This window comes from Diospyros lotus, chromosome 4, assembly GCF_014633365.1.
Source record: "Diospyros lotus cultivar Yz01 chromosome 4, ASM1463336v1, whole genome shotgun sequence".
In the NCBI taxonomy this organism is placed as follows: Eukaryota; Viridiplantae; Streptophyta; class Magnoliopsida; order Ericales; family Ebenaceae; genus Diospyros; species Diospyros lotus.
This window is the reverse complement of record NC_068341.1, coordinates 40969682-40981143: the sequence shown is the minus strand read 5'-3', so window position 1 is coordinate 40981143 and position 11462 is coordinate 40969682. Positions and strand designations below refer to the sequence as shown.

The 11462-nt window shown below is 30.8% G+C and overlaps 1 protein-coding gene across 4 annotated transcripts; it reads right to left on the bottom strand.

Moving 5' to 3' along the window:
* Nucleotides 1-892: 892 nt before the first annotated feature.
* On the bottom strand, nt 893-4145 carry LOC127798741 (F-box protein At4g35930). 4 transcript variants are annotated; one of them, XM_052332308.1, is made up of 6 exons: nt 4005-4145; nt 3853-3915; nt 3205-3711; nt 1932-2006; nt 1715-1824; nt 893-1511 (listed from the first exon to the last, which is right to left on the bottom strand). In XM_052332308.1, the coding sequence occupies exons 3-6, from the start codon at nt 3589-3591 to the stop codon at nt 1253-1255; spliced, it is 831 nt and encodes a 276-aa protein (XP_052188268.1). In that variant the 5' UTR covers nt 3592-3711; nt 3853-3915; nt 4005-4145; the 3' UTR covers nt 893-1252. The 4 variants fall into 4 exon arrangements, with proteins under 4 accessions (XP_052188268.1, XP_052188270.1, XP_052188269.1 ...); XM_052332310.1 differs by having other exon boundaries at nt 3205-3699; XM_052332309.1 differs by having other exon boundaries at nt 3853-3912.
* Between the last annotated feature and the right edge of the window lie 7317 nt (nt 4146-11462).

Genomic DNA, 11462 nt, shown 5'->3' with positions numbered 1-11462 from the left:
ATAAAAAGGGACAAAAAGAGGAAGGAGGGGATTAATAACACTACCAACAAACTTTTAGCAAAATACGAGGCCAGCCGGCATGCCAAGGTACAAAAATATGACATGTTTCAGTTGTTCTAGTTCTCTGCCAAAGTGGCTTAAGACAGTTTCTTACCTCTTTTCCAGAGAGAAGAAAAGAATTAGTAGGTGAGAACAAAAAAGGCAGTTCTGTGGCAATGTGATTATATCACACCAAGCAAACTAAGGGCATCGTGGATACCCACCGTCCCTGGCTGAAGGTTCTTTAGGCGTAAGCATTATGGGGTAATTCTAATTATGTTACACTTCTGCGACATCATTTGAAGAATTTGTACGAAAAATATGTTTATGAATCGCCCGTTCCACATACCATCTGCATTGAGCATAGAAGAGCAGCATGGGTTTGTTTTGTTTACCGTCGTCATCTAATGTGTAGCCCAAGTCACAGTGCAGAAGTTGCACTTGGTAGAGGACGATGCTAACAGAGAAGCGAAGAGAAACCTTGTGAATAATACCTCCAAAGTTTGATCAATTGATTCCGCTGTTGGCTATTCCTATCAATTCTTTAGAGACATGAACCGTTGACCTTTGGTTAACTTATCTAATATACATAATATGCGTATTATTATATACAGCTGAAGTTTACACAATACGAACCCCCCCCCCCCCCCCCCCAAAAAAAAAAAAAATTAATAATAATAATAATTCTCTCAACAAAAAAATAAATAAATAAACCTTGTGGAAAATGAAAGCAAGTCTCCTTCAAAAGGTGTAGAAGCCTGAATCTAGAAACTGTTCTGAAAATGAAATGGAAATCATTAAAAGTGCAATAGAAAATGACTTGAACAGATTTTTTCCATGAAACCAAACCACAAAAAGAAAGCTGTAACAGACAGGCAACACAAGAAATCACTGGAATCCTTAAATATAGTACTCTTTGCTGAAAATAAAAACTTAAAACCCAACTTTAAGGTACCATCTCTTGAACACTAAATACTAATATGGGTAAACTATACAGGTAACCAGTTTGGATATATGAGTTCTCATAACAATCTCCCAATCTTTCAATTTCTAAAGCAAACCTGAAATCCAAATGAACCACAAGCCCGCCCAAGCAAAACTACAAAACTGCATCCCGTGTCCAATTGCTACTAGAAAACAGAAAACAGACTATACACAAGAAGGGGAAGGAAGATGGGAGAATAGGATATATGGTATTTACTGCTTGAAAAAATTAACGAAGTTTATTCTGAGCAACAGCCTGGCATAACTCATCTTCATAAAACAGAACTCGATTGGAAGCCAATGATTTGCATAGGGGCTTTGGTAACCCAGAAGGCATGACGCACCTAGGTGGAAATGACTCTTGGAATAGAACGGCAGCAATTTGGCGCATCTCTGTGCACTTGAAACGAGGAGGTGGTCGGGGACCATGCCTGGGTGCTTTAGGGGTATGTGGGCTGGGGATACCAACGCACTTTCCATCTCCCTTGCTGCATGCAAAGTTGCAAACAGCATGACATAGCAACTCAAGGATCTTATGGTAAACAAAAAACACGTGCAGGATTTTTTATGGAAAATAAAAGGACAAGAAAATGGGATGACTAACATACATGCACTTTTGCTTCAATATAATGATATTTATTTTACTTTCCTTCCACCATTCCTAGTTCCAAAGGTAGCATTAAATACCCACCTTACAAATGGCCAGTGTTCCGTGGGAAGGGGGGTCATTGTCCTTAACATCTCTTGCCGAGAGCGATCCGGAGTGGTGTAATTGAAGTGGAACTGCCTAGCAATCAAAACCTGATACAATGGCATGAATAACAACCGTCCATCTTCATGCACAAATAAATAATGCATGCACTTTACTCCACGCAAGCATATACAGAGATAGAGACAGAGGGACTCACAGCCTTTCTAATTCTCCAAGAAACATGAAAAACTGCTCTGAGTTGGTCATGGTGGAGGTGACAGAGTATTTTGACCTTAAATCATAAAAAATAAGAAATAATAATCAGTTACTGAAAAGGCTTAATAGCACAGATAGTAGTTATACACAAGATCCATACCTCGTTAATCTAGTTTCAGTTTTAGTAAAACCACAGAAACACATGCAGAGTTTATGAATATAGCTCTTCAAAATCACACGCTTATTTCATACATGAAATGTGAGTTTCCACTTTGATGTGCAAGATATAATTTATTTAATGCGCTCCCACCATCATTGTCCTAAACTTCCTGGAAATTGCCATGTCTACTTATTTGTATTCTGTCATGTCCATGTATTTTTTAGGTGGTCACAAACTATACAACCAACCTATCTTATTTGCCTACTGTCCTCAAACAACAATCAGAAACTACAACCTACATAAATTTGCCTGCTGTCCTCAGGCCATGAACAGGTACTTCCAAAATATAAATAACATCACTGTTTACTTCTCCAACTAGGATAAACCATCGACACTGTGATAAACAGCTCTAACCTCAGGAGTTCGGAATTGATCCCACCATATCCACTCTATGCCGCATAAGATGACTTCACATGAGCAATCAACTGAATTGATCTTGGGTGAACCATTCCAATGTTTCTAATGAACTTTTCTCTAAATCTTGATATTTGTTCTCCAAAGAGGAAAAAAAATACCCCAACAGATACTCTAAAACTCAATGGTTCATTGTCCATGAAATTAATACATGAGACCTGAACCCAAAGCATGCTCATCTATGCAGGCTTTGATTAGTTAAGGCAGTAAAATGAAAGCTAGCGACTACAAAAATCACCAAAAAAAATGGATGGGTTCTGCTGAGTGAATGCAACCAAATCAAAGATTTCAAATTCAGATTGCCAGCAAAATACATCAGCCTATAGTAATTCACAGGTATATTGGAAAAAAAAAATATCAACTTCTGGTAAGAGGCATATGTGTTGAAACTATGAGTGTACTATACTAGATATATATTAAGAAAATAAAGGTACCTAACACAAACAAATATGACAAGAAAAACAAGAAAAAAATGACGGGGATATCATATTGGGTTTTTGGTTTTTCTATTCAAATCATTTATTGGAAAAAGAAAATGTTCCACATTAGAGAATGATAAGTTATAGCTAGCAAATGTATACATACAATTAATGTGTTTGCTTAAAAGCCAGAACCAAATAGGGATGAGGAAGTTGAATACCAGTAAATCCATTGGCAGAGACTCAAGCCTGGACTCATATTCAGAGTCTTCAGCACAAGGCGTTTTTGGTGTTCTCAACAAATTATTCTTGTTAAGAAAATCAGCAGGCCCAACAGCCGGAGTAAATCCAAACCTCACTGGCGATGCCATCAATGCGCTCCCAGGAATACCTGTATCTTGAAGCACAACATCACTGCCCGTCTTTGGAGCATCCAACACAGCCACCCTTCTCTTGCCGAGATCTGTACAAGATTTGGTGGCTGACGCCTTATTATACCGAATCTGAGCGAGAGCACCTGGCCTCAGATACTTGTTGCTCGAGTTTCTCAGCCGCCTTTTCTGTTTTGGAGTCTTCGATTCCCTGTCTTTTGGAGAAACTTTTCCCATTATATTTGCTTCCAATTTCCTAGCGTGGTTCAATCCAATCCCTTTTGCTCCTCAAGTAACTCTCAGCTTTCAACCAAACAACTTAACACACAATCAACATCAAGACACCTGCGAACAAATCTAAAAGATTCCAAATCGAAAATCCAACAAAATACGATCTTTTCATCAACCACTAGAAATTTGCTGAAACAACAGCTACATACATCCAGAACACCTTCAAAATCAATCAAGCATTAGAAACAAATAACGCGTGAAACTTACATGCCCGGAGCCATCAGTCGCCAACTTCGCTCAATCTATCCCCGAACAGAGCATCGCAAACTGCTGAAACCCCCCACAACCAGCATCCGAAACCCTAAATGAGGGCGAAAAGAAGAACAGTTCAAAACAAAACAGGCAACGAAAAATCAAACCTCAACTCAGCGACATCGCCAAGGAACAGAAATAGCAGCAGCGGGAGTCCAAAACCCTAGCCAACACATGGAATATGCAGAGAGAGAGAGAGAGAGGAGAAGCAGAGAAAGGGAGGGAAAATGTGGGGCTGCTTTGTTTTTGAGTTTATAGCGATTGCCGGGCAAAATTTTGCCCCATTAATAAACCCTAGCGTTTGCACGTGCGGGACGCAGAGGATCCTATGCGCCACCACTGCACCTTCACACGTGAACTACCACTTCCACTTCACTGCCGCTTTCAATTTTTTTAAACGTAAATACCATTTCTATTTTCAGGTGTGATCTATGATGCATGCAAAGGTGGGTTTTGATATTTTTAAAATATTTTTTTATACTAAAATATTGAAAAATATTAAAAAAATATTTATAGATTATTTTATAATTTTAAAAATATTTTAAGATTATTTCATAATATTAAAAAATATCAAAAATTCAGTCTACAAAACGATTAGAGAGTGAACAAATTTTTTATATTATATAATATAAAAATTAATAATATATAGTATACAATATAAAAATTATATATTATATATTAATTTTTAATATATAATTTTCTATATTAAAACTTATATGTTGAAAAAAGCCCCTACATTTCTCTTATTTATGTGTATATAAATCAAAATTATATATTATATATTAATTCTTAAAATATAATTTTTTATATTACAAATTATATTTACAAAAAAAATTCCTTTTTTATTTACTCATTTCTTCATTTTGATTCTGTATCATATCCATTTTCTATTTTTTATTTTCGTTTTCCTGTAACTTAGGGCTTATTTTTTTACAATATTTATATATATAAATATTATTTTAATTTTTAATTGTAATATTTGTACAATAATATGTTATAATTTGTGTCATATTAATATAATATCTATAATATATCAATAAACGAGTGTCACTAAATGTCTAAATAGTAATTTTAATTTCTTAATGGGTAAATTATAAAAAAGATAATGAATTTTTAGCATTGTTATAATTTTAAAGCGATCTTTTATTTTTTCTAATTCATTAATTGAACTTTTAGATTTATTACAATTTTATAACAAATCTTTAATTTTTATAATTCATTAATCGAACTTTTGAATTTATTACAATTTTATAACGAAATGTTAACTTTTGCAATTCACTCTTAACATGTAAGTTTGTTATGGGTAACTTTTGTTTTTAAGTGATAAATTGGCATTAGAGTTAAATAGAGAAAAACATGACACGGACGATGATATAAATTTAATTAAAAAATAAATTAAATAAAAAAACAAAATTTAAAGAAAAGCTACGATATCATCGGACATTTCTTTATCCATCTCATCCACTAAGTCATTGTTTGATGGTAAAAGTTAACAGTTTCTAAAAATATAGATCGATTAAAATTTTATAAACACTCAAAATTTATTATAAATTATAACAAATTTAAAAGTTCCATGTGTGAATTATAAAAATTAAAAATTTATTCTGAATTTGTAATAAAGTTAAAATTGTATATATATATATATATTAGCTAATACCTAACTTGGTTAAATTCAAATCTAACTAATTTTTATTGGTTCAGTTTGACTTTTTGATTGATTCGATTCTAAGTTTAAAATTCTAAAAGACAATCATCGTTGATTTTCTGTGAGTTTCAATAATAAATATTCATAAGAAGACAAATTACAATATGATAAATTACACTCACCACTTTGAGATTCGATAAATGATATTTGAGAAACATTAATAATTTATAATTTTAACTATACTTTCTCTGATTATTGTTGAAATTATTAACAAAATGAAAATGCAATTGCATTTTTTTCTCTTTATCTGTTTACGTTTCTCATTTGTCAATTAAATTAATCACAATTTGATAATTTATCAATTTTTTATGTCTTTGATTTAACAATGGCTAAGCTACGTCAAATAAAAGATATAGAGAGATTGACAAACACCATATGAATAAAAATATATATATAGTGAGAGAAAATATAAATGTACTTTTTGTCATATTTAATTTTTAAAATTGTTGGGCTATGAAAAATTGGGAAAAAATGAAAATCTTATTTGAAAATGAAAACTGGCCGTAAGGCTCGTGGCAAACTGGCCACAAGGGCCAGACTCGTGGTAGGGTTGGCCGCGAATGCCAAGCCCGCGACCAGTCTCGCGGCAAAGCTGGCCGCGGGTACCAGGCGTGCAACTGGCTAGCTGCGAGATGCCTTGCAGCAAAAGTTGGTCGCAAAGGCTAGCCTCGCGACACCCTATCGCGAGCTGCCTCGTGGCAGATTCGTAGCGATCCCCCTCTTTCGTTAAAATTGGCTTTATTCATAAACCGTCACGTGTTGACACCAACCACCCTTGAGAATCGTGCCTTATAAATACCCAGCTACAAGACATTAATGAGAACTTTCAATTTTGATAAAATTTAGACATTTTGAATACACATTTATTGTTTCGTGAATAGTTATTGGGATCCGAGACTGACTTTGGTATCAGAGAATCTTCGCGGGGGAAGATTATTCCAAGCATTCTAACTTATTTTTTAAGTATCAACATGGACAAATCCTTGCGGCAAACCTAGTAGCAAAGGCAAAATTTTGCGACGAAAGCAAAGCCTTGAGGTGAGACCTAGCGGCGAAGTTAGAACCTTATGGTGAGAGCTAGTGGTGAAGCCTTGTGGCAAAATTTTTTGGCGAGAGTTAGTGGTGAAATTTTGTGGCAAAACCTTGTGGCGAGAGCTAGTGGCAAAGTCTTGTGGCAAAATTTTGTGGCGAAATAGCTAGTGGTGAAACCCTTGCGACGAGCATCCTAGCGCGCGAACTCTCTTGAGGCAGTTTCTCTTACGACAACCCAATTTCACCCAACACCAAGCTTTAGTAGACCCTACATCATAAATTTTAATTATTGTATTTTGACAACAACAAAAATACATAAAGTCGTGTGATCAATATGAGAATTTGCACCAATGAAATTGATAAAATATAAGTTATAACCGGTTAAATCTTGATCTCCCTTCTCAGCAATTTCATTAAATATACTTTAATCAATTTGCAAATATAGAACAAAGTAAATTGCTCGAGGCGTCTTCAAACCACCATCCAATACTTAAGTGAGACAAAACACATATAAACTAAAAATAGTGAGATAATGGGAGTTTTTCCCAAATAGTGATTAGAATCACGTAATATCTATAAATTTTTTCTTATACATGTTTTCTAAGTCAATGGTATCAATTTTTCCACACCATCCATTGCATTTTACAGAATTATCCCTCATATCGTGTTACTTAACACAATTTATTTGATAACATGGCAAACCCCAAAATTATCCGTCATATTTTGTTACATTAACACAATTTATTTGATAACATGGCAAACCCCCGCCTTTACTCGTCATAACAATTGGAGGAAAGGTGTAGCCAAAATTGTAAAGTTATGAGAGATTTATCTCACTTTTTAAGTATCTATATTTTTTCAATTAATTTTAAAAAATATTAAATGTAATTGACCCATTACATTAACACACATCTATTCTATTATATAAGCAAATACTTTATTTCGGTGTTTGAAACTATTTCTGTAAAGTAAATTTTCAAAATACTTTATATATTTTACTAAATGAACAAAAATTCACTTTATCAATATGATTTGAACTCAAGACGTGTCGATTATAATGCATTTAAGAATAATATTATCGGTACATCAATACTTATTTTAATTTAAATTTTGCTAAGACTATCAAGCACCATCCGATGAATATTTATTTTGAATCGTTTATTATTTTTACTTGTACATATATAGTATATGCCACACACTAGTACGAGGTGACACGTGTTATATATGTATAACTAAATAAATGGAGAGGGATTACACAATAAGTACACGCATTAGAGAAGGACTACATAATTGATTGTATCTATCGAAACCTTGCCTTATGGTAAATCTGTTCGTTTACCTAGGGGTGTGAAGTAAGTGAACTGTGAGTTTTAAAAAAAGTAAGATATTACATTTTTCAGATGAACTTCTACACAGAGGAGAGGGAAGAAGCCCCAAAGACTTGTAGGTCTCTCAAAGACCTCTCATGCAAGGTGTTTTTAAAATAGACACGCAAATAGATAATTTCAACAGTTAAAAATCATTTCAATGATCTTGTAGAGGATAAAGATTATCCATTATTGCTGCTACGAACCCATGCCAATGCTAGCCAAGAGAGGGAAATCAAGGAGAAAATTAAAAAGGAAGAAAAAAGCAGAAAAGTCATTTTACAAGGCCCAACGCCCCAACCAAGCCCCTCATAGAAAATAGGCAAAAAGACGATTTTGCCCCATTCACTTTACAAATTTGCAAAATGGGCCACTACCCTTGCCTCTACTATCTCGTCTCCCCTATCATGGCTGCTGCCTAGTCGTTGCTGTCACTTCGCCACCGTCGCTATCTGCCGTCGCCTTACCTCCGTCACCTCTCTACCATCGCTACCTCGCCAACAGTCGCGTGAGGCGGCAGCCATGGCAGGGGAGACAAGAGAGTAAGGACGATCCATGGAAGGGGGAAATGAGATAGTAGGGCGTGGAGACAAAATTGTCCTTTTACCTATTTTCAATAACCCGATCGATAAGCGCGTCAGGCTTTCTAGAATTTTTCTAGCCAGAAAGTCTTTAAATATTTTGTTGAGTATTTTGAATACTTTTTAATATTTAATTAAGATTAATCTTAATATATATTAAAGTATAAGAGTAGTTGCACAAAATTTTACCACCCAAAATTAGCTTTTATTTTTTTTCTTTTTAAGAAATAAATTAATATTTAAAAGGTATACACATTTTTTCGGGATAATCACTAATCAGTTGGAATAATAATTAATGTAATAGCAGTTTCTATGTCATTACATTAATTATTCACTATAATTATTAATCAGTTGGAATAATTAGACAATTAATATTTTAAATTTATACTGTTATTAAAATGAGACATCATTTAATTTTCAATGTGACCTTCAAACTTCCAAACAGTCACACATTTCGGGATAATCAACTAGGCAACTTCTATGTAATTATATTAATTATTCACTATCATTATTAATTAAATAATTAATAATTAATATTTTAAATTCCTACAGTTATCTTAATATATAAAGTAGCAACTTTCTACATACAATTTTCCTCCAAAAAGTTGCCTCTAAAATTTACATTAAATTTACATGGGTTTTCTAATGCTATTAATTAATCAAAAATAAATATTATTTTTGATAAATATGAATAGACAACTTAAACTATTAATTAATTTATAAAAAATTGTCCATTTGTATAAAATCTTATCTTTTTTTATATAATATATTAAGTAAATTATAATAGTTTACAAATATTTTTTCCCTCCAAAAATTAATCTGTCAAATTATTTTTTCTCTCTAAAATTTGTATTAAATTTGCAAAGGTTTTTCAATACTATTAATTAATCAAAAATAAATATTTTATGTCATATCATCTCATCAATCAAAAATAAATATTATTTATGTGAAATATGAATAGATAACTTAAACTATTAATTAAATCATAGAAAATCGTTCATTCGTATAAAATGTTATCTTTAAATCCTATATATCCTATATAATATATTAAAGTAGGATAGTCAGCCAAAATATTTTGTCAAGTGACAATCAATAGTGAATTTTTTTCCTTCAAAAACTTACATCAAATCAAATGTAGTGATTAATTAATTATTAATTTAATAACTATATTATAGTCTTAAAAATATGATATCTTGAGTTTTTTAATGCTAATTAATATTTAAGATATCACATTTTAAAGATTATGGAAGAAATCAAAATCCATATATCATATTTTTAATATTAATGCATGGGTTTTTCGATACTAATTAGGATGTAGGATATTATATTTTCAAGACTATGGAAGAAAATTAATGCATAGTAAAAGAAAAATAAGTCAAAATTCATATTTTTAAAGTTTTGTTATCATTGTAAAAATTAAATTTTAATTAGCATTGGAAAACCCATGCTTCCTTACATTTAGGAGTTTTAATTTATATTTATATTTATTATAAATTTATAAATAAATAAGTAATATAATAAATAGTTTTATTTTAATAATTAATTAATCATTACATTTAATTTAATGCATGAGTTTTTTAATACTAATTAAGATTTAATATATCATATTTTCAATACCATGGAAGAAAATTAATGCATTGTGAAAAAAAAAAAGTTAAAATCCATATTTTCAATGTTTTGTTATCATTGCATAAATTAAAAATTTTAAGAGAATTTTTAATTAACATTGAAAAACTTTTACTTCCTTACGTTTAGAAATTTTAATTTATATTTATAATTATAATTTATAAATAAATATATAAAATAATAAATTATTTTACTTTAATAATTAATTAATCATTATATTTAATTTAATATAAATATTTAATAATTTGTTGTTCAAATGTAATAGCTTTTGTATATAAATAGGAAGTTTATGTTAAGATTTTTCATTTTATATAATGTTGTATAATTTAATGAAAGCCTTTTTAAAGTAACTTTTCAAAATATGGACGTTAAATGTTCGAGTTGTGAGACTTTGAGAGATTTTATGCTTTGAAAATAGGTCAAAAACTTATAACATTCTCATTGAGATGATTTTCATGGAAGAACATATTTTTTTTTCTAATAAATTTATTATTAATTATTTATATAGATTTTCCCATCAAATTTATAGGGTAAAAGGATTCATACAACAATCAAGCGTTAGTTGGTTTGATCTTTCAAAATATTTATTTGTGATAAACAATTATGTTTTATGTCAAATTTTATACTTAGATACAATAATATGAAATATAAGATTACAAGTCACAAGTATGAACTAAACTTAATATCAAATACTGTTGTTGTGAATGTTATGGATGAAAATTTTTTAATACAAAATTTTATCTTTAAGTCATTTGTTAATATTTCGAGTGTAGTTAAATTTGACAAATATGAATTATTTAATAAGTATAAAGTTGATTATACAATTATTTATGCCTTTATAACTGATAATTTTTTTTATTTTTATTAAAAATATAGTTAGAGAGGTAATTGACAAAAATAATGTTAAATGCCAAGAATCTTGTGAAATGACAAGTGAAAAAAATGTGACAATTTACTTAATGTGTTAATTATTTTTTAGTACATTGAATTACAACATATTGATTTAAGAATGTTCTCTATTAGCACATTAAATAGTGAATAATAATTAAACTTAAATTTTGATAAAATGTTGAGTATTAAAATAAAAAAAATTATATTTGTGGATGATTCTATTATGATTATTTAAAATAATGAGTTTAAATTTTTATTTTTAAAATTTTAAATTTATTTTAATTACACATTCCGTGCCTCGCACTGCACTAGTTAATGATAAAGGCAAATTTATAACATAAAATGAAAAGATAAATTATAATA

Coding starts and splice junctions, on each gene's coding strand:
- LOC127798741 (XM_052332308.1), bottom strand. CDS start 3,591: ATGGGAAAAGTTTCTCCAAAAGACAGGGAATCGAAGACTCCAAAACAG. Junction 1,825..1,931: donor CTTGGAGAATTAGAAAGGCT/GTGAGTCCCTCT, acceptor CCATTGTATCAG/GTTTTGATTGCTAGGCAGTT. Junction 1,512..1,714: donor GAACACTGGCCATTTGTAAG/GTGGGTATTTAA, acceptor CTTTGCATGCAG/CAAGGGAGATGGAAAGTGCG.